Source organism: Equus caballus, chromosome 11 (assembly GCF_041296265.1).
Source record: "Equus caballus isolate H_3958 breed thoroughbred chromosome 11, TB-T2T, whole genome shotgun sequence".
In the NCBI taxonomy this organism is placed as follows: domain Eukaryota; kingdom Metazoa; phylum Chordata; class Mammalia; order Perissodactyla; family Equidae; genus Equus; species Equus caballus.
This window is the reverse complement of record NC_091694.1, coordinates 45,587,669-45,614,530: the sequence shown is the minus strand read 5'-3', so window position 1 is coordinate 45,614,530 and position 26,862 is coordinate 45,587,669. Positions and strand designations below refer to the sequence as shown.

The window sequence follows — 26,862 nt, the reverse complement described above, 5'->3', positions numbered from 1 at the left end:
CTAGAAAAACAAAGAAGACATTTTATTTTTATAGAGGAGACTCTCCACTCTGAGATAGACCATTAGCCTTAGCTCTCATAAACATAGAGACTGGGTCTATAAAACAGAAACAGCTAAGTATACATGAAGAAACTGGCAAAAACTCCATAGTTGTCAGAAACTTTAGTATACCAATCTGACTTAGACTAATATATTAAATATAAGGATGTAGAAGCCAAGATAACGTAATAACCTAGGGGATTCAGCAGCTACATCTAGCAGAGCTTGTGTCCTATAGACCAGGGTTCAACAAACGTTTTCTGTAAAGGGCCAGATAGTAAATATTTTGGGCCTTGCAAGCCGTATTGTCTGTTTTGCAACTGCTCAACTGCCATTGTAGCGTGTATACCTTTCATGTTGTATGAAAGCAGCCGTAGACAATATACAAACAAATGAGCATGGCTGGTTCCAGTAAAACTTTATTATGGATACTGAAAACTGAACTTTTTATAATTTTTCACATCGTGAGGATTATTCTTTTCATTTTATTTCAGCTGCTTAAAAATGTAAAAACCATGCTTAGACCACATCTGTACAGAACAGGTCGCAGGTGGGAGTTGGTCCACGGGCTGCAGTTTACAGACTCCTGAAGCAGAGAACTGGCAAATCTAATTAAGAAATCTGTTTAGGAAAAAACTCCACAAAATTAAGAATAATGAAGGGGATATAATTGCTTAAGTTTTTCCCAGAAGGAGGAAAACACTTCAAAAATCCAGCAACTGTGGAAGAAATTGGAAAAGTTATCAAAATATTTCCATAAAAACTAGCCAGACCCACCCTTTTCCATGTGAGTTCTCTAAAACTTAGGAACATATTTAGCCATGTTTTTAAAAAATAAGGAAAAAATATCTTTCAAGGAGCATTGTTTTTATACAGTAAAAATTGTTCCAAGGCCAGCCCAGTGGCATAGTGGTTAAGTTCACATGCTCTGCTTCCGTGGCCCAGGGTTCACGGGTTTGGATCCCAGACACGTACCTATGCACCACTTATCAAGGCATGCTGTGGCAGATGTCCCACATATAAAATGGAGGAAGACGGGCACAGGCGTTAGCTCAGGGCTAATCATCCTCACCAAAAACAAAAAAAAATTGTTCCAGGGCATGGGAGAACCTGGAACCCTTTCCCACTCATTTTGCAAAGCCAAGAATAAAAATTATAGAGCAACCTCACTTGTGAATATAGTTATAGAAACCCTGAATAAATCACTGCCATATCACAACCAGCAGTTTTTAAAGGAATAATAACAAACGACCAAGTAGGGTTCCCTCCAGAAATGTAAGATTATTTTAAGTTGTGGGGATATAAAAGAAGACTTGGATAAATGCAGAGATATGCCATATTCTTAGTTGTAAAGAATGGAAACTGTAAAAATGGCAGTTTTGGGGTGGTCTGGTGGCACAGTGGTAAAAGTGTGCACGTTCCACTTCGGAGGCCCAGTGTTCACTGATTTGGATCCCGGGTATGGACATGGCATTGCTCGTCAAGCCATGCTGTGGTAGGCGTCCCACATATAAAGTAGAGGGAGATGGGCACGGATGTTAGCTCAGGGCCAGTCTTCCTCAGCAAAAAGAGGAGGATTGGCAGCAGATGTTAGCTCAGGGCTAATCTTCCTCAAAAAAAAAGGCAGTTTCCCCATATTAATCTAATCAGTCTAATGCGGTTTCAAACAAAATCACAATTGGATTTTTCTTGGAATTTGATAATGGTTCTGAATTCATCTTGAATAAGTGGATGAGAATAGCCGTTTGTTTTAAAGAATACTAAAGGGGCTTGGTACTGTCAGATCTCTTATCAGCATTAAGCTACAATAATTAAAAGCATTGTGGTACTCATATGATAGCCTCTCAAAAGTAATAGATTCTTTCTTCAAATCATTAAAAAGTTAAATATTAAAAAATTAAACCATAAAATATCTAGAAAAAGATAAGTGAACATTTATGTAGTCTTATGGCAAGAGAATCTTTCTAAAAGTAGGTAATACCAAATTTAGGTAATTAAAAGATAGTTAGATTTAACCTATATACCAAGTATCAAAAACACTATAACCAGAAAAGAAGACAGGAATGTAGGTGAAAGAAGTGCTTGAAGGAGTGAGAACATTGGACCAAGAGGCAGCAGAGCTGAGTTCCCGTTCCACTCTCGCTCAGCATGAACTTGGTCAGGTCGCCTAACCTCTGTGGGACCAGTATTCCCATATGGATCATGAGAGGATGGGACAAACCTCTAGACCACAACAATTTCTCCCATCCCTCTGTGTTTGCCCCTTTGCGACTTGACATTGCTTTTTCTCCCATGAAGAGTGGCAGTCTCTTTGCCCTGCCCTTGAATCTGGGCCAGCCCTGTAACTTACTCTGACCAATGGAATGCAGGAGAAGTAATATGTGACTTTTGAGTCTAAGCCTTAAGAGATCTTACAGCTTCCGGCATCATGTCACCTTCTTAAAATGATGCTGTGGCCTTGTGAACCAGCCTGGGCTAGCCTCCTTGAGGACAAAAGATCATGTGCCAGATGAATTCAATCACATGAGTTCCCAGGCAAGACTGGCAGAAAAAAGTCAGCTGGGCGCGGACAAAATTGCTGGCACGCAACACTTTAAGCAAATGAAATAGTTGTTTTAGCACTCCCCACCCCCAAAACCCCATAAACAAAAATTAAAATGTGAATGAGAAAGTAAGAGAACATTTCTAGCAACTATACAACTCTTAAAATCAACTTTAAAAAATATGCTTAGTGATAAAAATGTTCTAAAACTGGATTATGATAATGGTTGCACAATTTATGTAAATTTCCTTAAAAAATCATTGAATTAGTACATTCAAAATAGGCAAATTTCACTGTAGATAAATTATATCTCAATAAAGCTGTTAAAATGTACCTAAGCCAGCACTTTATTAAAGTTGTATATAAAGAGGGTCATGTCTAACCGCTCTCTAGGAATTAAAACAAGATACCATTTTTTACCTATCAGATTGGCAGAGTTGCTTTGTTGATTTTTTTTAATTACAACCTACGTTTTAGGTTAGGGTGTAAAGAAATGGCCATGATATATTAAGTGAAAGAAGTAACTTACAAATCACTGTGCACCATGTTTCCAATTATGTTAAAAATTCCAGACGTGAAGCTAGAAAGCTGCAAGAAAATGCCCCGAAATCTTAGGCCTGGCGGATAGGATTATAGATGACTGTTATTTTTCTCTATAACTTTCAGTGTTTAAATTTTTTCTGACTACCATCTATTCCTTTTGTAGTTTTAGTTGTTTTTTTAGTAATAAATATAATTCAAATGATATGAACATTTTTTAATATGAACATTTTTAAGGCACTTGATACGTATTGCAAAATTGCCCTCCAGGAAAGTTGTACCAGTTACACGCCCACCGGCAATGTTCACGTTCATTTTTGAATTCTATCTAATTTTGTTTTAGTCTGCTCATGTTTCCAATCTTGCTATATCCCTTTTTATTATTTCTTTGGGGTTCCAACACCTCCCAATTTAGTGTTCTCATTGAATTTCATTAGCAGCTGTTTCATTAGTAGCACAGAAGAAGGATTAAAGTGTTAACTAGGATAGACTTTGACAAAAACCTATAAAAATGTATGTTACTATCTTTGCATAAATCCTATTTAATCAAAGTTCCTCAGAAACCTCTCTTTGGTGCTCATCTTAAGGGACAGAACTGGCCGCCGATGATATTCTAGACCTTGGGGTATGTGGTTCCGTCTCAGTGGGAATGGCACATTTGAGATAGATCTGGACTCATGTCATAATGAGGTTTGATGAGGTTCCACGCAGGTTTAGATCCATTCCTTGCCCTTTGCTCTCACTCTTCAACAACCAAGGACTCCACCTTCAGTTTGGGCCTTCGATCACTTGATATAGACACACATTTCTTGTATTGTGAAATATCTACCAGAATAGATATTTTCTGGAAGAATTGTAAATGCGTCTTTTTTTCGGTACTTGAATCCCATTTTAAATGCACTAAGGATATGACCAAGGTACATTTTTGGTAAAATAAATTATCACTCCCTATTTTTTTCTTTAGCTTTATGTACAAAATGTCACATATTAAATTTGGTTGATTAGGTATATACGTATTCTTACTTTCTATTGTCTCTACTAATAGATGACTAATGCAAGCTATTGAATAACTTTTTTAAATCAATACTTAATTTTTTAGAAGTAATTAGAGAGAGACTCAACTCTGACATAAATACCCCACTCAGTTCCTGGGTCTACTTCTGTTAGAGGCTAATCTATAAATAATTCACAAAGCTGATATTACTCACGGTATTGTGATCATTTTTTCTGGGAAAATTCTAGCAACTGTTCTAATAGAGATTGCCAGTTATCAGCAGTTGGGAATGCAAGTCGACTTTTAATTATGCAGAGTCTGATTATTCGGACTACAAACTGTTCATGCGCTGTACTGCTGCTTCCTGCTGCCTCCCTACCTTTTAGCATTTTCACTGCTCATTAGTGTGTATGCCAGAAGGTAGGCCTTAGACAAGGGGGGAGAAAGGAGGGGAAACTGAAATCAGATAAACACTAAGGAGAAGCTCTGATGAAAGATTTCAATACAATTTGTAGAATTGTTGACTAAAATTGAGTCATTTGGATTCCCTGTGAATTTTGTTTACTTCTTCTGTTTTTGTCTTCCATAGCAACAGATAATAGAATTGTCTGCAGAGAGACAACATTATTCCTATATTTAATGTTTTCCTTTCTAGAACATTTTCACATGATGGTTCATATTTTCTTTATTCATTACGCTTGTACCTAGACTACATTATCCCTTTGGTGATTGGTATATTGAGATTCCTGGCGTCTTATACAGTAATGCCACAGTTATCTGAGGCTTTTTCAGTTTTCCAGAAAACTGGAAGTTTCCATTTCAGTACTAGTATCTTTCATATTTTAACTGGTTTTGTTGGAAATATGATTTCCTCATGCTTAAATCAACACTACCGAACACAATCTAAGCATTTCTGGACACTTAAGGTTCTCTCTATTGTGCGTACTCCTGAGTATGGCTGTCACAAAAACCCATGCCGGCATGCTGTCGGTTTAGGAAGCTCTGATTAAGAATGCTACAGTCATAGTGCAACTTGAGTGGTGCTAGCGTTTTTGTTTGCCTTAAGGCTGTTATTCTTGTATAAGTTTTATGACTCCTTCTCCAGTCTATCACCTGTCTCTTTTGCAATTTTCAGAAAACTTGCCTCTTATTAGTTCTCTGTTTCTGGACTGTTGTGGGCTCAGAAACTGAAGAACCAGCCAGTTAAAACTATGGCTAAGATAAGAGCAGGAAGGCCTGCACGAGAATACGGAGAACTCTCATATGAATATAAGTGCCTGAGCTTGGTACAGAAATCGCCTCACTGCTTAGAGGCCTTTTTCTTTCTTCCTTCCTTCCTTCCTTCCTCATTTTCAATGATGTAGTTGAATTGCTGGTTAATTGTGTTTGGGACATGAGACTGTCTCGAATAGAGCTAGTCCAGAGAGTTTTTTTCAATGAGAACTGCTGCTACTGATTTCCCATAAAGTTGGGACAAAGGGCAGAATGAACAGGTGAGCATAAGGAATATTGATTTTTAAAAATATAAGCCTGTTTAGTTTGGGATAGGAATTAGGTTACTTGTTCTATTAACCAACCAAAGACCAGTCAAACAGAAGCACTTGGACTGTAAAAACGTCTTTGGGAAATAACCTCAACAGGTAGTCTGGTTTCTATGTCCTCGTGAACATTATGCAACTGTCTATCTAGAAAGCTCCCTACTGATAATTCCTTTTTTATTATTTTTTATAAATTCTAATCTTTGGGTTTTTTTGGTATTGAGACACGGTGGTTAGGTTCCAGGATTCCGGTGGACTTTCTGTGTGCTCATTCGCTTTGCTTCCTGGGGACCAGAGTTTGCTGTGAGTCATGTTCCATCTGATTTATGTTGGATCCGGCTGTGGAGCTATGACTCAGATGGGCTGCAGGCCCAATCGCCCAGCTCATCTTCTGAGGGACGGATGGTGAGGCCTGGACTAATGTCCTGACACAGTTTTCCTTTTTCCTCTTGCATTTTCAGGATCTAAAGAGAACATCATTACCGACAGCAGGCAGGTACGCCTTGCCACAGGCATCTTCCCTGTTGTCAGCCTCCTGAACCATTCCTGCAGCCCCAACACCAGCATGTCCTTCGTTAGCACTGTCGCCACCGTTCGGGCATCACAGCGCATTGGAAAAGGGCAAGAGATTCTCCACTGCTATGGTGAGCCATCCGTCCTCACTGCTGTCCACTCTTCTCCAGCAAAAAAGGACAGGGTGAGTTAGAATGAACAGACCACTGGGCAGGTGCCTTCACCTGTCCAAGGTTTGTTTCCTGGGAGAAGCAGTGCCTACTGAGGCAATTAAAAAAAAAGTCTCCATACTAGACCTTATTGTGTCTAAACTATCATGTATCTTACTGCTTAATCTCCATAAACTTCCTGTTCTGAGAATGGGCTAGGGGCAACTTTTCAGCTTCTTTTTCTTCCTGTCCCCACAACTTGGAAGCTTATTTCTGTATCTAGTTCCACAAATGTTTGAGTAAAGGATACCTGTCACATGATAAGTAATTGACCAGCCCCTCTGCTAAGCTGAAGTTCTTTAAGTAGTGCTTGACTCCTTCTTGCTTTAAATATTGGCCAGGTGTGGTCTCTCTGCAGGGCCTCACGAGAGCAGGATGGGTGTTGCTGAGAGGCAGCAGAAGCTGAGGTCTCAGTATTTCTTTGACTGCACCTGCCCAGCTTGTCAACATGGGAAACACAGAACCACGGCAGAGCCCAGGTGGGAGGCATTCTGCTGTCGCAGTTGCAGAGCGCTCATACAGGTGAATCTCTTCTCCGCTTCTCCTGGAGGTCAGTTATCCAGCCCAAAAGCCACAGAGGAAGGGAAGAGGAAACCTTCAGGGCTTATAGATGCTGAGAGCAGTGCTCTCTCTTTCCTTCCAGCCCGTCTTCCCCACACGTTGATTCCGCCTCTGCAGGAACCGCAGGGCAAGGTTGGATTTAGAAATCTTTCTCTTGCAAAGTAACAGAAAATCCAACCTAAACTGATTTAAGGGGAGAAAAAAAGAGTGAGAATTTATTTTCTCCAATAAATCACTTAAAGGTCCCAGGGTGGGAGTACCTCAGACACAACTTGATCCAGGGGCTCAGATAATGTCACCAAGATCCAATTTTTCTGTCTACCTCCCTCAGCTCCATTTTCTCTGTTAGCCTCATCCTCAGACAGACTTCCCTCTTGTGGGGGCAAGATGGCTGCCAGCAGCTCCAGCCTTGTAGCCTCCTGGTCCAGGAGGATAAACTGTGTGCTTCTCTAACAGAAAAATTGGGCAAAAATTTTGTTGCATTTCATTGACCTGATACCTGTAGCTGGATTAGAGTCACATAGTTTTCCTCCAGTCATTTGAACCAGAGGAATGGACCAGATCTGAGCCACCAGCCCACTCCCTCAGCATCCAGGCACTGACTATGGTAGGGTGGGAGAGGATCCTTGGAAGAAATCAGGTTGCTATTGCCTAATGGATACTGGCATCTGAAAAAACAGCAAATGCCCACCTCAGAGATTTTCTCCTCTGCCAGAGGATATGGTAGTCTTAGGGGAACCATAAATGGAATGTAGGGCTGGTTGTGTTGGAAAGCTGAAGTTATAAATCCTAGGTCATATGTGGGGAGGCCTCACCTAGCATCTTTTCCTATTGGTTTTTTATGGCTTTTTCATAACCATTAGAAATGTGTCTGTCATCCAAAGTCCTGGCCTCAAAGAGAGATAAGAGAGGGGTTATAGAGGTAGAGAGAAATTGTGGACTATATCAGTTTAATTTTGGGTGCAAAAATTAAATTCCAGGGGCCGCCCCGTGGCCGAGTGGTTAAGTTTGCGTGCTCCACTTTGGCGGCCCAGAGTTTCGCCGGTTCAGATTCTGAGCGCCAACATGGCAGTGTTCATCAGGCCATGCTGAGGTGGCATCCCACATGCCACATCCAGAAGGATCTACAACTAGAATATACAACTATGCACTGGGGAACTTTGGGGAGAAGAAGAAGAAAAAAAGATTGGCAACAAATGTTAGCTTAGGGCCAATTAAAAAAAAAAAAAATCCCAGGGTGGGATCAGCTACTGCTTTCCTTAGATTTGCTGCTGTCAAACCGGATCTGTGGGGCTGGCCCCGTGGCCGAGTGAGTGGTTAAGTCCGCGCACTCCACTGCAGGCGGCCCAGTGTTTCGTTGGTTCTAATCCTGGGCGCAGACATGACACTGCTCATCAAACCATGCTGAGGCAGCGTCCCACATGCCACAACTAGAAGGACCCACAACGAAGAATATACAACTATGTACTGGGGGGCTTTGAGGAGAAAAAAGGAAAAAAATAAAATCTTTTTTAAAAAAAAAAGCTGGATCCGTCAGGCTTTGGTCCTGGTGCATTACTGGAGGGTCTGACCCATAGGGTCAGAAGCTATGGCGTGATTTATAGTGTAAGCACATGCAGTGTTGCTAACCGACTCTGGTACAAGAATAAAGACAAAACTGACTTCCACAGGGCGATGAGGTGCTGAGCTGTGGCAACGCGTCATGTACAGAATCAGTCAGCAGGGATCACCTAGTTTCTCGGTTACAAGACCTTCAACAGCAGGTTGGGATAGCCCGGAAGCTTCTCAGAAATGGTAAACTAGGTGAGACTGGCTCCCTGCTTTGGTCCTCCAGCTCCTTCTCCTTTATTCGTTCTGAGATCATCTTGGATTCAAGGATACTCAGTAATGATTGAAGACTTGAATTTAATTATCCCCGTGCCAGCCACAAGATGGCTATGTAGGCCAATGAGACCAAACCCTTACCAACTCAGTTTGATGTCCTTGAAAACGGGCCAGATGATTGAAGCTGTTGTTCTCTTGTGCATCAGATAGCTGGGTTAAAGTGCCCCGTGACGACTAAAGGGCTGTCTCTGCCATCCATGATCTTTGTGCATATCCAGAAGTTCAGTGTCATTTATTTTAGTTTCAGAATCTAATGACCTGATTTCCTAGAGAGGTTGTTCTGCCCTCATCAGAGCCCCATCTCTCTTCTAGAGAGCGGTGGAACAGGTGCCCAGTAGATATAAGTATCCTGCTTTTTCCAGAGAAGGAGTTGTGCAATTCATCATTCCCCTTGAAAACTGCCTGAGAGCTTGACGTTGTGGGAAGTTATTTACCCTACTTCATGAAAGCTGACCTTTAGCTTAGATTTCTGAGTTGAGAAATCATGACCGTAAGTGAAATGTAGTCATTCCACTTCAAACTGAAGTTGGGAACCCTGAGTAAATGTGGGGAGGCATCACCTAGCACCTTTTTCTATTGAAAGAAAAACATAAGAGAACAACAGCTTTATTGGAACAAACGTTGTAGGTTGGTCACAACCCAAGGAGACAAAGTAGGGTTTCCATATTCATCCCAGCCACTATAAAATTTAAGCGCTGAGTTCTCTTTACTAGGACTGGGTTTGTGTCTATAATGAGGCCACTTTCCTTTGAATTGATAGAGCGAGCCATTCAGCAGTTGTTGGGGTGCCAGCATGATGCTGAGAGCTTCCTGTCAGCGGAGCACAGCGTGGTAGGAGAAATTGAGGATGACCTGGCCCAGACCTATGCTGCCTTAGGTATGACATGTGTCTTCATTTTCTGCTCCAAGAGACAAGTCGGCGTTGTGTGTTTGGTCCTGACCCTGGCCTCATCTGGTTGGTTATCTCTTGTCTTTCAACTGAGGCTGCCCTCCCTTCCATTTTGCTTTCCTCATTTTGAAAATGTTCATCCACAGTTGCTTGTGGTTCTTTCCTGGAACCAGATTTTTCTTTTTTTGCAGGGGACTGGCAAAAGTCAGCTGCTCATCTACAGAAGAGTCTCCGAGTGGTTGAGGTTCGCCATGGGCCATCCAGTGTTGAAATGGGCCATGAGCTCTTCAAATTGGCCCAAATATTTTTCAATGGGTAAGTCTTTCTCTTGCTTCCTAGCACTTTGCCAGGCCACATACTCTTCTGTCTTTTATTAGGCTCTTCTGTGTATTACTCTTTTTCCCTGGTGCTTTTAAGCATGTCAAAACTTCTTTATTTCCCCTTTTGGAGAGATCCTTTCCTTCTGTTTTACTGACAAACTTTAATGTTTAGAATTTCCTCCTGAGAGATTTAGGGAAAGCTCTCAGCTCTGAAGGGAGTTTCCAAGGAGGAGCTTGCCAAGCAGCCCCGCCACCGACATCAGCAGTTCTTCTCAGTCGTGGTGTCATCCACACCACCCCCTCCGCCCCCCGCCCGGTTAGCCGCCTCCCTCAGAGCTCCATTCTCAGCACGCTCAACTCCAGGGGCTCTTCCTTCTCCCTAGTCCTATGCCTTTTAAAACCATTGTTTTCAACCAGGAGTAATTTTGCCCCCCAGGGGACATTTGTCAGTGTCTGAAGGCATTTTTGATTGTTGTGACTCAGGGTGGAGGCCAGAGATGCTGCTAAACACCCTCCACTGTACAGGACAGCCCTCCACAGCTAAGAATTATCTGGGCCAAAATGTCAGTAGTGTCGAGGTTGAGAAACCCTGCTTTAAAAGTTAAAGGGAGAGAACAGTAGCACTAATGACTTGGTGCCTCATCTACTTTTGCAACTGAGATGACTCGAAGGCCCTAATTTCAGTATTTCTAGACGGGATACCTCCAGCCTTGATAAAGTGGCCACTGTTGGACATTGATGTGAGAAAGTGTTTGAAGCTCAATCCTAAGATTCTGATTGGTGGGTGTACCTCATACCTGAGGCATAGAGGCAGTCCATTTGGTGAGAGAGAAAAGGACTGCAGAGTTAGGTCATACGGGGACTCGGTTACCCTAAGGTGAAGACTCCTGAGTAAACCTTGGAGTAAATATCAGATAATGCTTTGAGATTTACCTGTTTCTCAGGATCCTGAAATCTTTATACTTTTTTCATAACTTTGTTCTCAAACTCTGCCTTGCAGTGTGTTTGTGAAAGTGTCTTATCTGCCCTTCTAGATTGTAAGATCCTTGAGGACAAAAATGATCTACTTTATGTTCTTCACAGGGTGTGAGTAGGCCCTCAGTTAACGTGTGCTTGAGTGAATCAGTGGATTCTTCCCTCCTCTGGTTCAGGTTTGCAGTACCCGAAGCTCTGAACACAATACGAAAGGCAGAAAAGGTTCTCTTGGTGCACTATGGCCCTGGGAATGACGAGATCCAGGAGCTACAAAAGATGAAATCCTGTTTATTGGACTTGCCGCCCATCCCTGGGGGACCTTCATTGTAGGATCCCAAGGGGACTTTGACCCATAGGAAAGGAGCCTGTGTGGGATGAGTTAAAGAGGTACCGTTGGGGCCAGCCCCGTGGCCAAGTGGTTAAGTTCTCTGGCTCCGCTGTGGAGGCCCAGGGTTTTGCCGGTTCGAGTCCTGGGTGAGCTCATCGGGCCACGCTGAGGCGGCATCCCACATGCCACAACTAGAAGGAACCACAACTAAAGATACACAACTGTGTACCGGGGGGCTTTGGGAGAAAAAGGAAAAATAAAATCTTTAAAAAAAAAAAAAAATTAAAAAAAGAGGTTCTGTTGCTGCTGAGCTGTCGCCAGGAAATATAGGACTTGCCTGACAGTCACAGGCCTAGGGTATGAATGGCGGGGGGACTGGAAAAGCATTGCAGTTGGAGAGATGCTCACCTGTTTTGATGAATCTTTCTTGAAATAGTTAACTGCCCTCCCATAAAAACTCCCAGTTCACAGACAAGACTTAAAACGAGTATCTGGAGAGCCTAAACCCTTTAAAAGGATTTTAGCTGATCTGCAGGCATCTGGACGTTAGCTGGGGATTTGGGCTAGATGCCACCTTACTAAATGATGATAATCTGTTTCCCTGAACGTTCCTGTGGTTTCTAGTAGTAATGAAATGTGCACCACTCCAGTGGGAACTTACACTCTTAGTAGTTGTATTGTAATTGAAAAATAATTATAAAGCAAGAAATCAGTGAGGCTCGTTACCTCTGGAGACACAGTTTCCTTTATAGTATCTAGCTTCCTTGAATCCTCTGTTAAAACTGATGGAGTGTAAATTGTAAATACAGAAGTAAATATGGGACCATTTTATTGTTGGGCAGTTTCTTCCTATGAAGGCAACTCTCAGTTTGTTTTCTACCAATTTCCCAGTCTTTATTACCTGGCTTTAATCAGTACTCTTGGCAGACTCACTGACCAAACACTAATAAAGTCAAGCTTGTAGCAGTGACTTTACAACACATGGGCCTCCTCTCTCAGTTCTGTTTATTAGCAAGCCTGAAAAGAGACTACTTTTTTCTACCAGACCTCCCCAAGCCGGCAAATGAAGTACAGATGACATAAGTACTGAGAACGGGGAAATACTTCAGACGATGCTGACGGGGTGGGCATTGCTGCTCTGGTTTCAAATTTAAGAAACAGAAGGTAGAGATGATAACTCTCTTCCGCCTGGATGTATGGCGGTAGTCTATAGCCCAACCTGGTCAGAAGTCTGGGAGAGTCTCTAGGTCTGAACCCTGGCTGCTGTATCAGCATTGGTGACCAAGTGGTTCAGATGAGTTAGTGGAAAAGCATGCCAGGGCCCTCCACCCCCGGGCCAGGCCCAAGACGTGCCAACTCACATTGAAACACTTGAATGAAGGACAGGCAGAATCTCATTTATCCTCCTTTCTACTAACTCACAGTGGCAAGGTAGTGGCCAGTGAGATTTTTTGGTAGAGCTAACTGTTTCAAGAAGAAAACCTTTGACCTGTGGACTGTTCTGTAGTTACTCTTTTCCAAACACTTGGCATGTTTCATGTTCCTAAAAAAGGCCCTGTTGTACTCTGTAAAATAGGCATACTTCCTTAAAAAGAATATGTTTGGAATTTTTGCATCAGGTCCAATTTAATGTGCGTTCAAGAGCTTTCTTTAAGTGCTCTGTAAAATATAGAATTATTTCCTGAAGTTACAAATTACCTCCCTTATCTGTCGGTGTGTTATCCTATGTTGTCAGGTGACATTAGCTTGATGGAGTGATATCCGTGCTTGCATTAAAACCTGAAGTCTAGTTTATTGTAAGAGTGTGCTCCACTGATTGTGGGGGTCGGGGATACCTTCTTGGGGGGATTAGTGGTCCCATCAACGTACGTAAGTACTGCCACAGCAGAGAATCAGTCCCTGCATTATACAATGTAGATAACTAAAAGTTCTTATAAATGGTGACTTTCTGCAGAGTTTAGATAGACCCAAACTATAATTACAGGACCAGCAAATTCTTAAAGGGCTCTTTATCCTCATATTAAACTTAACATAGCTCACAATAGGAGGAGGAACAGTGTAACAAAAGTTAAGGATAAAGCACTTTTATTGAAAAGGATACATTGAAACATTATAGGGCAGCCTTCACGTAATATATAATCTGCCATCCCTCTAGGGTTTTCTTCATCTAGGGTATTTGAACATTAAGCTAGAGCATTAAGTGCCCCTGGGGTCCAGAATTTTGCCTATGAAGAGAAGGGCCCCTGTGTCCGTGTCCCTCAGTACAAAGATGAAAGGTTGGTTAAGGTGGTAGTCCAAGGGGAAGGTGAGGTGGGCAGGCTGGGGCCCTTGGCTGGGGTTGGTTGCCCCATCCTCATTCCACTCAAAGCCAGCACGATGTTCCACTTGAGTAAGCTTGAGAGGTTTGCCTGTGATCTTGCTAAAGTCTGGTGAATCAAACAAGGATTGCAGCTCTGCAGAGATTGAGAGAGATGTCCATTAAAACCCTGCCTTAACCAACATCACAAAGAAGAATACAATCCTGGTTCTTTTTTTTCTTTTTTTGCTGAAGAAGATTCACCCTGAGCTAACATCTGTGCCAGTCCTCCTCTTTTTTGTATGTGGATCACCACCACAGCATGGCCACCAACGAGTAGTGTAGGTCTGTGCCCAGGAACCAAACCTGGGCCACCAAAGTAGAGTGTGCCAAACTTAACCACTAGGCCTTGGGGCCAGCCCCCACAATCCTGATTCTCATGAAGGCAAGCAAGCTGAGAGTAGAACACCACTTTGACCTTCTGTGAGGTACGTAGAGCTCTGGGCTAGTTAAGTGTTAAGTGACTTGCCCAAGAGCACACAGCAAGTGAGGTTAAGATTAGAAACCAGGTCAACAGAGCTCTCTTGAGAGGCAGTGTTCTAAGTTCCTGTGATAGGAGGTACGCTCATGGGGCTGAGGAATGAGTCTGATAAGGAAGGCAGTTCAATCTTCCCTGCCAGCACTTTTAGAATAAGGGATCATCTCCATGGCTTCCTACAAGGCCACGGAGCCCTGGAGTTCTGCTTAGCAAAGTGGAAGGCTCAAAGACTTGACCCCACCCACCCCAAGAGCAAAGGAGTCTCGCAGACATACTTATCTCCTGCAGGGACTTAGTGACTTCACCCTCATAACTCAGCTTCAGCTTGGGGATGGTCAGGACTGCCTGCACAGTCTTCAGCTCTCGGTCTATGTCATGAAGGAACTCGGAGGTGAGGCTCTCTTCTATCATGGTCAGGTTCTGGGTCACTTTCTGAGGCAGGAAGAAGACGATGCTCATGCTTCCGGTCAGGGGTAGCTGGGCGATCTGAAACAGGGAGGAAGCACATGGGTTAGTCCTTTGGAGCCCAAGAGCCTAGGGATAACACACATCCCAAGCTGCCTTCTCCTCTCCTGTGATGGGGCCCTGCCCGAACTTTCCCCAGCCCCTAATCTATTTCACAGTTGTCCCTCTAGGCCACTGCTTTCTGGCAGCAAGACATCTACTGGTGTTCCTTCAGAAAGCAAGCTGTTGTCTTTTCTTACCTCAGCCTAATACCAACTGACCTTATCTGTTAAAAGAATTTCCTTTTGTGGTTTCAAGGAGCTAGAAATGAATTCCAGGTCTGTGTTTTCTCCCAAGATTTGTCTGCCAACAGTTAATGAGTGTACAGAGCCCTGGACTAGAAGTGGGGGCGCTGGGCTCAGAAGCAGCAAGAAAGCAGATGCTTTGAGCAGAGGTTCTTACACTAAGGTCCATGGGACCAGTGGCGTCAGGAGTCCCAACAGCCCCTGGAATCGTATACAGAAATGCGTGCATGTGTGTACGTGGCATTTCTGAGTGTTTCAGGCATGTTGTCAGATTCCCAAAGAAAAAGGTTAAGTAAGAACTACTGACTTAGAATTAAAAGAAGTCAGGTATATGTGAAAAACTTAGAATGCCAGCAATTTGAAGTTTGTGACAGTTTTTGAAAGTTTGGCTTTGAATTCTAAAATTAAAAGTTCTCCCCCCGAGAAAAGGAATAAAGAGAGAAAGAAGGAAAGAAAAGACAAGAAAACACCAACAGTTGAGTGCCCAATCTAGAGGGGCCATTTCACACTACCTTATTAATCCTTACGACAAACGCTGTGAGGATAAATTTTGGTAACTATTCTCTTTCATTTTAAGGAGAAGAAAGGGTCCGAGAAGATATTAACTTGCTGAAAGTCAGCCAGCAGGTAAAATTTAGATAACTGTCAGATCTCAAAGGTCATTCTGTTTCCACTGCACCATCCTGCCTGTCTTTGTCCCTCCCCCCACCCACCACTCACCCTGCCCCTACAGACCTTACAGTTGAGATCAGAATCCAAGCCGTAGCGTAGAATGGCCTTCGGATCTGACATCGTGGGGACTGTCACGGTCCTCTCCTCATCCAAGTGGAAATCCTGGAGGGAAGTCTTTCTGGAGTCAAACTTTGTTACCCACTGCCCTGGAATGAAACAAATGGAGTGTCCTGAGCCCCCAGGAGACCAGAAAGCTGAAAGCCCCCAGGTGTTGAAAGTTGTCTGGCAAAAGGAATCTTAGTCGTGGGAGGGCCTGACACATCAGGGAATAGCTCTCCCTCAGAATGTGCGGTCTGGGCCACAGTACCCGTAGGACCCTCAATACCTTCCGTAGGTAAACTCAGAAGGAAATACGTTGATTTTATTGATTTGCCCAACTGTATTATGCAAGTTCTGTGACAGCCTGGAAGAAAAGTAAACTGGTGCACCCTTCCCCAGTGATGTGTCCAGGAGACGGAATCGGAGGAGGTCAGAGCTGGAAGGGACCTCAGCTAGCTTCATCCCATCACCCCTCTCAGAGCTGAAAAGGCACTGAAGCCCAGAGAGGTGAAGTGACTTGCCAGTGCTCACACAGCAACGTGAAGACCAAGCTCCCTTAGTTCAACATAGCCTTTACCCTGCTGGTCTGTAACTGCTTCTTTCACTCCCTGGAGATCACTACTTCAAGTAGGGCTTTTCTCTAGGAGTTTGGGGGTCCACTCTTGCTACTGCTTGATAGATGGTTAGAAAGCATTTTAAGGGAGGTTGCCCAAAACCCCATCCAAGGCTTATCTGCATGGGGCTGGCCTCACACTGGGCCCATGGAATGGTCTTGGCCACATCACTGCAGCCTAGAAGAATGCTGGTAGAGAACTGACACAGTTTGTGGAGTACCTGCTGTGTCCTGGGCACAGTGCTAGGGTTGATGTGAAGATGGGAGACGATGTCGACAGGGTGCCTCTGAAGTAAGTGTATCGTCCCCATGTTAGAGATGAGAAGACAGGCCCAGAGAGGCTGTGGAGCTGGTGCAGGGCTCTGCAGCCGGTGGAGGCAGAGCTGGGCTTGGCCCCTTGTCTGACTCCAGCCAGATAGCCAACAGTGCCCGCCCCAGACGGGTCCCAGAGTAGGTATGCTTTCTTCCTGTGCTGGTCTTTGTGCACAACCCTCTCACACTCTGTAGGCACTGGCATTAGAGGACGAGCAGATAGCCCTCAGGCAAGTGCATTTCTCAGGTCCTCCTCTGGCTTCGCCTCTGGGTTCATGTTGAACTAGGGCATTGACGTCCACCCGTTCCTGCCCCCTCTGATGCCCACCATCCACCTTTGGCCAAAAGAGAAGTGGAGAAGCCCTCACCCTTGAAGTAAGCCACACCGAGAAGGAGAATGCTGATTTCACTGGGCACTTCCCTTGTGGACCTAGCAATTTTCCCTTTCATCTGGGCCTGCACCCAGTTGTTAATCTCCTGAAGATCCGCGCGAGAGTTGCCAGTCAGGATCTTGGGCCTGGTCCCATATGACTTCTCCAGTGGTGCAACAAAGCTGGATTTGATGCGCAGCTCTGGGAAGAGATGGAGCGGAGTTAGTGTGCTCTGAGAGCTGAACTAGCATCCCCTCTTTGAGAGCATGCCAAGCTTAGGTTCTGGTTTACCACTCAGCAGGCCCTGACTTCCTCCTAGCGTCTCCCTGTGACTTGCTGGGACTTTGTGCCAGCTTCCCCAGGCGCTGGAGAGGGAACAACAGATTTCGTTCATTGCCCTTTCTCTTCATGTTACTGTCCTCCCCCAACCCCTCCCACTCTCTCCCTAAGCCCACTTCCTCTTTCTGATCCTCTTTGGGCTCATGGGGTACCTTCCTGCTCACCAGTGCCAGGCCTGGTATGGGCAGACATGATCTACTGTTTAGAAAGAAACCCGCCTGGATGGAGCCTAGAGCCCCATGCACCTCAGGCAGCCTGGCCAGCACACTCACTCTTCTCGAAGATGATTCGGGAAGCGCTCTTGAAGTTCTTATTGGGGGCAGTGACGGACGCAAGGAGTTCCTTGTAGGTGCCGTGGATGTCTGGGTTCTTGATCAGGTCATAGTAGAGAGCCAGGTGAATGCTGGACTCTGTCCGCTGTTCCGCCCCTGCCAGAGAGACAACGGTCTGAGCCTTGATGACTGCCCACCAGGCCAGGGCCCCGAGTCAGGCCCGCTCCCCTGACAGGGCGGGGCCACTCTGCTCGTAGTCTTGTCTGCTGATACTGGAGACATTCCAGGGGGGCAAGGAATAGAGGTTTTCCTAAAGTAGGCTGAGGGCCTCGGGCCTAGAGAGATAGAAGGGTGGGAGTGAGGGGTACAAGTCCCTGTGCTTCTCTCATCACAGGACTGGCCAGACTGTCTGTAGTTCCCTGTTTGTTACTTTCCCCCGTGAACTCAACTCTGACCTGAGTTAGGATGGAGACATGCCTACTTGTGTGCGGTTCTGTCCCCAGAACCCAGCTGAATGGCTGGCATGCAGCTGAAGCTCATTTAAGGAACAGATGAGTGTCAAAGTCACCCCGTCATTAAGTGGTCCCGAGGCCACACCCTGCATCAGCAGTGCTCAGCTCTGTCCCAGTAGCAAGGGAATGGTGTGTGCACAGCCCTCGAGCTCCCACTTGCCCACGCTGGGACCCCGCTTGGCCAGTCTCAGCGCCTCTGCGCCCCTCCCTGAGCTGCAGGGTCTCTAGGACCTTGAGAGCCGTATATGCACAGAGGCTGGGTGGCAGCTCTAGGATTCTGGGACTTTCTACATCGGAGAACTCACCCAGCGAAAGGGCAGAGAGTGCTGTGGCCACGCTGAGTGGGGACAGGAGCACATTGGCGGTGGGGCTCATGCTGGATTTCGCGCGGTACAGGTCATAGCCAAAGTTGGAGACGGCCGCTGCCAGCTTGTTCACAGGGACCTTGAGGAAAGGATCCTCCTCCTCCACTGGTGCCCCTGTGATGTCAGGGTCTGGGGAGCCCTGGATTTGGGTTCAAAGACCAGTGGAGATGAGCAGTGGATGGCTGGGCTCCGCATCGCTTTGAGCAGGATGGCCGTGCTGGCCCCTCAGGGCCGTCCTGCCTGAGTGTGGTATGTTTACCCTCACGTTGGAATGAGTTTGTGCTCCCTCAACACGCAGGAGCTCTCTGCTGGGGAGAGGCAGCCCAGAAGACAGATTAGCTGACCAAGTTTAAATACTCGTGACCTATGAGCCTCAGGCCTGTGACACATTACAAAAAAAAGGAGTGGAGTTTCCCTTCCCAACAAACCCTGCTCTTAGTCCAGACCAGGCTGTCGTCTGCTCTCAGCTCTCCACCTGGACCTTCCGTCAAAGCCCCCCTGTCTTTCATGGACCTGATCAAATATCACCTTCACCACAGACTTTCCCTGATCGCCCCAATCTGAAGGCGCCTTTTGGTTTTCTGACCTTTTTTCAGAGTCAACTATCATTTACATTTAACCACCTACCATGTGCCCTGCTCTGTGCTAGTTCTTTTCATTTGAGTTACTTCATTTCATACTTATTGATATATTTGTCTGATACCCCAAAAGACTAATGTCTCAAAAGACTGAGTTCCTTGAAGGTAAGAACTGAGTCATATTTCCATCCATTCCTAGCACCTACAGAGTAGGTGTTAAATAGATGAAAAATAACTGACTGGACACAATGGCCCTGTAAGGATTGGAATTTTTTTTTTCCTGAGGTGGATTTGCCCTGAACTAACATCTGTGTCAATCTTCCTCTATGTGTGGGTTGCCACCACAGCATGGCAAGCAACAAGTGATGTAGGTCCATGCCTGGGATCTGAACTTGGGCCACTGAGGCAGAGCGCTCTGAACTTAACCACTAGGCCATGGGGCCAGCCCCAAGAATGCTTTTTGGCTTTTGTGGGGGTTTTTTTTGGTGAGGAAGATTAACCCTGAGCTAACATCTGTTGCCAATCTTCCTCTTTTTGCTTGAGGAAGATTGTCACTGAGCTAACATCTGTGCCAATCCTCCTCTATTTTGTATGTGGGATGCCACCATAGCATGACGATGAGTGATACGTAAGTCCATACCCAGGATCCGAACCTGCGAACCCCAGGCCAAAGCGGAGTGTACCAATTTAACCACTATGCCACTGGCCTGGCCCCCAAGAATGGGTATTTTTAATCCCATTTTATAGATAAGAAAACAGAGGGCTCAGGCAAAAGTGACTTGTCTCAGGTCACAAAGCTAGTAAGGGGCAGAGGCAGATTCCAAGTTGGAACTCACAACAAAGTCCAGGGGTCCAGCCAATATGCCCTGGCTGCCCTGGTCCCTCATGTAAGTCAACCCCCACTGTCACAAAGCATAGGCTTCTCTCCGAGTGTCTGCATCTGCCTTTGCAACCCCGCTGTGCTCTCTCTGGACAGAAAAGGGCTTTCCATGCTCTTGCATCTCTGCTGTGTCCTGGTCACCATTGGAACTAATATCTGAGATCACCACCCATCAGTGAGACTCACAGTCATGCAAGGAAATGAGAAAAGTTTTCGCTGAAGGGACGGCCCTGGGCTTGTTTAGAGAGCTTTTGCTTTTCACTTTTTTGGATCTTATTTTTGTCCCCACTGTGTTCTCTGAAAGGCAGGGCAAGACGTTTTCTCTCTGTTTTTCCCTGTCTAGACCTAAAGGCCTGCAACCTGGGTGCCCCGCTCCTGCCCTGCATGCTGCCTGCTGCAGAAGGGCTGGGATAGCTGACACCCCCCATGCCCCACCCGCCACCCCCTCTCCCATCCCCACTGACCTCCTCTGGGCCACCGGCGTTGTTCTGGCAGCTGCCATGCCCAAGGAGGGCTCCAGTCCAGAGGAGTAGCATTAGGGCCTGCATCCCGGGGCCTGCAAGAGAGTGAGAGGCAGCAGGCTGCTTCCCTCACCCACCCCCTGCACGCCAGGCCACCCTGGGCAGGGAGCAGAAGGCTTAGCAGGACCAGGCACCTTCCCTCCAGCCTCCCCAAGCTGGAAGCGGACTCTCAGCCTGATGGTCTCTTCCTCTCAGCTGTGTCCTCCCTACCCCTCCACCTGCCTCGCATCCCACAGTCATATGGTAAGCTAGTGCTTTCATCCCATTGTCTGTGTCAGGGGACCCGCCTTCAAACCTAAAGCTCCAGGGCAGTGAAGATGCAGCAGTGGCGTCTCTGTGTGGAGTGTAGTCTAGCACGAATGCGTACCAAGGCTTTTCCCTGGACATACCTGACCAGCTCCTTCTATAGGACTTGGGGCAATGTCTAGTAACAGAGTGGGGGCAGAACCTGGGTGTTACATGTAGAATCACAGAGATTGGAGAATGGAGGCGTCCGGTCCAGCCCCTGCCATCCCCAAGAAGTTTTCTGACTCTGCTTGAATTCCTCTGGCCGAGAACCTGTGGCCTCAGAGGGACTCATCCTTTCTCAGGCAGTTCTGTGTCAAGAGCTGTTACTTCATGGTTAGGAGTCCTGGGTGTAGGGTCAGACAGCCTGGGTTCAAATCTCAATTCTGTGTCTTAATAGCTCTCTAAATCACAGTGTCCTCTCTTGTAAAATGGAAGCCAAACAGTTCTTGCCTACTGTGAGGAGGATTAAGTTAGGTAATGCCTTAATAGCACTTAACAGTGCCAGAGACCTGGGAGCTCTCCAATGATCCCTGAGCCAAAACGTGTCTCCCTACAATTGGAGCCCCAGGGCCCTGCTTCTCCCAGGGGAGCCAGGCCCTCTTCCCCCTACCAGCTGGAAAATAGCTCTTATACCCCTGGAGCCTTCTTTCCTTCAGGTTAAACAACCCCGCTTCTTAGTAAGACCACCCAAATGCCTTCCCCTCCCCAGCAGTGGCCTCTTCTGACAGGACTCTGGTCTGGCCCCTGGCCTACAGGGAAAAGGGAAATTGGGTCCAGGATTCTATGTTCTCCACCATCCCTTACCCTTCTGCATCCACTGCATCTATGAGCTCAGCCCCCAAGTCAGGAAGTGTATGTGGGGTGGGGAAGATGAAGGCAGCTGGGGGTGGGGGTGGGGGGTGGTTTACAGATAAGATCTTCCAAGAGGCCTCCTGGTTAGAAAGTGGGACAAGGTCTCAGCAACCAGGACATTTGGCTGGTCCGTGTTCTCCCTCCATCCGTATTGCCAAGTCAAGAATTTACAGTCTGTCTGCCCTGCCTCTCACCTCCCCTGCAACACACAGACACGCCAAGGGTCTCATGCTCTTTCATTATCCTTTTATATACCCATAAACAACCCCCGCCCCCAACACACACACACACACACACACACACACTTTTCTGACTTCTCAGAGCAACAGGAAAGTTGGGAGTGCGGTGTGTGATTTTTGGCCAAAGTCCTTAGAATTAATCTGATAATCCGCTGGACAACATTGTTGAGCATGAAGGGCAACAAAAGGAAAGATTGCCTTCTGTGTTGGCCCAGCTCACAGCAGGCCTGCCGGTGGGAACCAGCCGGGCTTTGTTTCCCAACCTCCTCCTGAGCTCGTGTCTCAGAGTGAGCTCCAGGGACCCCTGTATCCTCAGCCAGCTGCTCTTCCACACAGCTGTCCCTGCCGCTCAGGGAGAAATCTTCTGTTGAGACAACAGGAAAAGCTTTCTGTAGGGCAAGTTAGAGACCTTAACACCATCCAGGCTTACAGCTGCTCTCCCCGCCAGGCTGGCCCCACCCAGAGCTGGCAGGAGCCTTCGTTGCCTGAGCCTCAGCAGGCTGGTGTATTGGAGACTGAAGATTCAGTGAGATGCTTGGGTGGCAAGGCCAGAGGAAAAAGCCCTTAGCTCTAGTCCCTCTGGCCAGCATAAGGAATTGAGATAGGAGGGAGGAGATAGGGACCATCCTGGCATAGTGTTTAAGGAAACTAAGTTCATAGTTCAAATGCACTTGAACGTGGGACCTTCTCTGTAGGAGTCCCCTACAGAGTCTGAGCCCAAGCCCCTGGTCCTGTGATCACTGTCACCACATGGGCAGACTGAGAACTGAAGATGAGGTGAGGGGCCCTGGAGGGGAAAGCCAACATGGGTCCACATCTGGATGTATAGTATTAATGTCTGCTCTTTGAATCCTCCACCTCAAGCCCTGGGGATGAGGAAGTGGAGAGATTATTGAAAGCCCCCTACAGGAGCAGTGAGAGGGCAGAGAGTAAAGGCCTATGTGGGGGGCCCCTCTGAGCACACTTAATGCCTTGTCCAAGGTGAGTGTTCTGTGGGCAGGGGCAGGCAGCCCTTGCCCGGCCAGGGGCACAGGGACAATGATGGCATCCTGTCCAAAGGGCAGTATCCATGCCAGACTCTTGTCCTACCAGGTGGGGGAGGGCATAGGAGAGAGAGAGATCCTCCGTATTGGGCCAAGGTCAGGCCTCACTTGCTGCCACATTGTCCAAATCAAGAAACACAAGGAACTGGATTTTGTGATCTTGCCTTCAAGCTGGGAGGATAAATTTGAGCCAGTACATGTGTTTCAGATTAAATCCAGTTGTGAGACAAACACCATCACTTCTGCTCCTCCCAGAACCACACAGCCTTCAAGCCACATGGCTCATGGGCAGTGCGGGGAAGGGCACCACCCTCTCCTCTGGCTCTGGGAGGAAGATTCCAAAGGGTCCCTTCCAGGCACACCCCACCCCTGGGGACTCCACCAGTCCCCAGGCAATGTCCCTTGTGAAGTCTTGGAACCTTCATGAGTTGGGCCAGGGTGCCCGTGTGTTTCATGCGCCCACACGCAAGAAGGACCACCCCTAGGAACAGAACTCCCTGGCCCCCTTCCCATCCCACCCTCAGCCTAAGGGCTGAACTCCTGCTGAATGGGCATGTGCCAGACAGTGCTGGGGTTTCTGGGAAGTCTGCAGTGTTTCTCTGGCCCAGACCTCTCCTTGCTGTGGCTTTCCCCAAGGAGCGGAAAGGGTGCAGGCAGCCATTCTCTCCAGCAGTGGCAGCTGAGCCCCCAAACCCCGTACACTGGCTGGGCTAAATAGCGGTCATTGTTTGCGAGAGGCTAAAACCCCATTGATCTCCCAGCTTTTACTGGCAGCTCATTTGACCAAAGAAAAAGGGTGGGTGCTGGATAGAAGGACCCAGCTCTCCTCCATCCCAGCCCTCTGGCAGGGCTCAACAGTCCAGCTGCCTGGCAGTGTTGAGAAGTTGCCCTGAAATCAGCACCAGTTGATTTTGAAAAAACAGCAGGGAGCTGAGTCCAAGCCAGGGCTGGGCTACAGGAAGCGCTGCCTCCCTAACTGCCCTGGTGGAAGCACAGCTCCAGGTCAACCTCCTTCCCTCAGGGCTGCAGAGCCCCTGTGAGCTGCTACCCAGACCGGAACCAGCAGCTGAGCTCTCTGCTTCCCGGCCACAGCCCCCTCCATTGTTTCCCATCCACTTCATTCAAAAGTCTTTCAGCCTGTTCTAGTGGGGCAGTGGGGTTTAGGGATAATTGGGTCCTTCCCTTCTGATCCCAAATTCCCTCTGCCCTCTCTCATCCACTCACCCTGGGGCCCAAGCTGCAAGAGCTACTGTGTCCCCACATCCTCTCCTTTGCACCCCTCTTTTCTACTCCCTGGGTTACTCCTGCTTCTCCCCAGTACCCCCAGCCCAGGGGAGCCTCTCCCGTCTTCCCCTGACCACGCACACCAGACAGGGAGCTGCTTTACCTGTGGGTGTGCTGCAGCTCCGCGCCCAGCCTAGGTCTGCACACTGAGGGGGCTCCTGCAGGCACGGGAGCTTTTTCCGCTGCCTCCCAATCCAGCGTCCAGCAGGCTTCAGATTACAGCTACTCCTTTCTTAAAGCGACCTGCACTCAATTTGGATTCTGTGATTGCATCATTGTCCGGTGTCAACTTTAACCCACTGCTGCCCTTCCGCCACACACCCGAAAGACACACACATTCACACACCCCACTCCCCTACCAGACCTTTCTTTCGGGCCCTGGCTGTCCTCACTGCCTGTGGTCCCACCCCAGGGTACACTCTGGTCAGCCTGGGTGGGAGATAGGACTGAGGAAGAGTCTTGCAGAAGGAGGCCTGGGAGGCAGGCTGGTAGAGTGGAGAAAACACTGGCCCAGTACTGGGACTCTGGGTTTTTCCTGGTCTTTGGCTCTGGCACTAACTGGGGTTTGGGGCAAGACAACTCTCATAGTTCCTCCCTTTCCTCGGCTGAAAAAGGAAGGGATGGAACTGGGATGTCTGGGCACTTTTTAGCCCTGAAATTCTGTGATTTCTGAAGATCAGAAAGGGCAGTGGGGAAAATATCTGACCAGAGGGAGAAATGATGAGACATACTACAAACACTAGTACTGAGAAGGGGCCCAGGGTGTGTCAGGCACCTACCCAGGCATGATAGAGGTCACCTGGAGAACAGAACACCCAGCCCTGCTCCCCGCGGGATGGTTAGGAACTTGCAATGTGGTTGTGAAACTAAAATACCAATGCGGGAAAGAATTAGAGAATGTAACAGAAGGTTTTCTGGGCAGATATGAGTCCTGGCCAAAAGCCCGTGGTCATGCAGAGAAGGAAAGGAGGGCGCTCTGGAATATTTAGCTTGAGGAAGAGAACATACAGGGGAACCTTATTTTATGTGAGGCTTCAGGGAGCAGAGCTGGGGCCCGTGGGTAGAGCTTTCCAGTGGGTAAGGTTCAGCTTTATATAAGGATGAGTGTCAACAGTCCGAGTTCAATCCCTTCAACAAGAAACTGAGTCCCTCTGTGCAAGGCACTCGCTAGGTCCATGGAGGAGAAGGAATACGTAGGTGAATAAGACTCAGGGCCCACCTGCCAGAAACTTACTAGCTAATAACAGGCTGATATGAGAACAGCTCGTTCCAACATAGCGCAGCACATTCTGTGGTAGCAGTCTCTATAGCAACACTGTCTAATGCAGTAGCCACTAGCCACAGTGTGGCCACTCGAAATGTGGCTAGTCTGAGTTGTGATCTACTGCAGGTGTAAAATACCCACCAGATTTTGAATACTTAGTATAAAAAAAATGTAAACTATCTCAATAATTTTTACACAGATTACATACATTGGGTTAAATAAAGTACATTATTAAGATTAATTTCACCTATTTCTTTTTTAATGTGGCTACTAGGAAATCTTAAATTACATACATGATTTGCATTGTATTTCTATTGCACAACATTGCTCTATAGAGTACTGTGGCAGCGCAGTTGGAATATATGAATCTAAGCTGAGTCTTGAAGGGTGAATAAGAATAAGAATGGGAAATGTGGGACGGGCATGACTATCCATGTGGACAAGTTAAAACTGGATCCCTGTCTCACACCATACACAAAAATTAACTCTAGGTAAATTAGAGATTTAAATGTGAAAAGTGATATCTATTTTTGCAGAACCTTGTATAATGACTTTTTATTTAAATTATTTACTTATTTTTGAATAGGTATTTTGTTCACATGATTCAAAACTCAAAAGCAACAAAAGGTATACAGTGAAGTCTTCCTCTCACTCTGATCTCCAGTCACCTGATTCTACTCCCTGGAGACAGTTGATGTTAATCTCTTTCCTATGTATCCTTTCAGAGATATTTTTAATGCTTTAAAAAGCAACTACAAACACAAATACAACAGGAAAACTGTAAATATTTTAGAAAAAAGTATAGATCTCTTTGTGATCTCTGAGTAGGAAAGATTTTTTTAGACAAGACCCCCAAAAGATATATAAGTTATAAAAGATTGATAAATTTGGCACTAAAATTAAAAACTTGTTTTCATGAAAAGATACTATAAAGCGAGATGAAAAAATAAGCCTCACACTGGGCAAAAATATGTGTAACACAGATAACTGACGAAAAAGATTACTAACTGTAGTATAGAAAGAACTACAAATCATTAAGAAAAAGAAAAACAATTCAGAAAAATGGGCCCAGGTAATTCACAGAAGAAGGATCCTAAGTGGCCAATAAACTGATGAAAAGATGTTTTATCCTCACCAGTAATCAGGGGGATGCAGATTAAAACCAGAATTTGATGAGTGTATTTCACATTCATCGGATGGGCAAAATGTAAAACGTCTGACAATCCCAAGTGTTGGTGAGGATGTAGGCAACCAGGATCTTTTATGCCCTGCTGGTGAGAATGCAAATTGATACAGCTACTTTGAAGAACCATCTGACAACAAATGGCGAAGTTGTGCATAACTGTATGTGGCAGCCCTGGCAGTTAAAGATGGGTCAACCCAACCCACAACTCAGCAATTCTACTCCTAAGCATGTGAGCTGAAAAGACTCCACGTATGTGC

At 46.4% G+C, this 26,862-nt stretch overlaps 2 protein-coding genes across 6 annotated transcripts in view; one reads left to right on the top strand and one right to left on the bottom strand.

Annotated features, from left to right (window-relative positions):
- SMYD4 (SET and MYND domain containing 4) overlaps window positions 1-13,127 on the top strand; it is a 42,488-nt gene extending 29,361 nt beyond the window's left edge. For 2 of the 4 annotated variants that reach the window (XM_070227858.1, XM_070227859.1), the window contains 6 exons: window positions 6,115-6,297; window positions 6,734-6,897; window positions 8,607-8,739; window positions 9,581-9,697; window positions 9,901-10,024; window positions 11,181-11,623. In XM_070227858.1, the coding sequence (XP_070083959.1) occupies window positions 6,115-6,297; window positions 6,734-6,897; window positions 8,607-8,739; window positions 9,581-9,697; window positions 9,901-10,024; window positions 11,181-11,334 (875 nt within the window). In that variant the 3' untranslated portion in view covers window positions 11,335-11,623. Of the gene's footprint in view, window positions 1-6,114; window positions 6,298-6,733; window positions 6,898-8,606; window positions 8,740-9,580; window positions 9,698-9,900; window positions 10,025-11,112 lie in introns of all 4 variants that reach the window. The other 2 variants (XM_001504342.6, XM_005597654.4) reach the window with 2 other exon arrangements.
- Window positions 13,128-13,400: 273 nt separating this feature from the next.
- SERPINF1 (serpin family F member 1) lies at window positions 13,401-24,705 on the bottom strand. 2 transcript variants are annotated; one of them, XM_070225736.1, is made up of 9 exons: window positions 24,520-24,705; window positions 24,259-24,398; window positions 20,393-20,484; window positions 18,411-18,609; window positions 17,594-17,749; window positions 16,980-17,183; window positions 15,651-15,793; window positions 14,442-14,652; window positions 13,401-13,785 (listed from the first exon to the last, which is right to left on the bottom strand). In XM_070225736.1, the coding sequence occupies exons 3-9, from the start codon at window positions 20,474-20,476 to the stop codon at window positions 13,529-13,531; spliced, it is 1,254 nt and encodes a 417-aa protein (XP_070081837.1). In that variant the 5' UTR covers window positions 20,477-20,484; window positions 24,259-24,398; window positions 24,520-24,705; the 3' UTR covers window positions 13,401-13,528.
- Window positions 24,706-26,862: the final 2,157 nt, after the last annotated feature.

Excerpts from the sequence above, each read along its gene's own strand:
- SERPINF1 (XM_070225736.1), bottom strand. The coding sequence starts at position 20,476 with ATGCAGGCCCTAATGCTACTCCTCTGGACTGGAGCCCTCCTTGGGCAT. Across the intron at positions 18,610-20,392 it reads ACGCCGGTGGCCCAGAGGAG|GGCTCCCCAGACCCTGACAT; the intron begins GTCAGTGGGGAT and ends ACCCAAATCCAG. Across the intron at positions 17,750-18,410 it reads ACTCTCTGCCCTTTCGCTGG|GGGCGGAACAGCGGACAGAG; the intron begins GTGAGTTCTCCG and ends TCTCTCTGGCAG.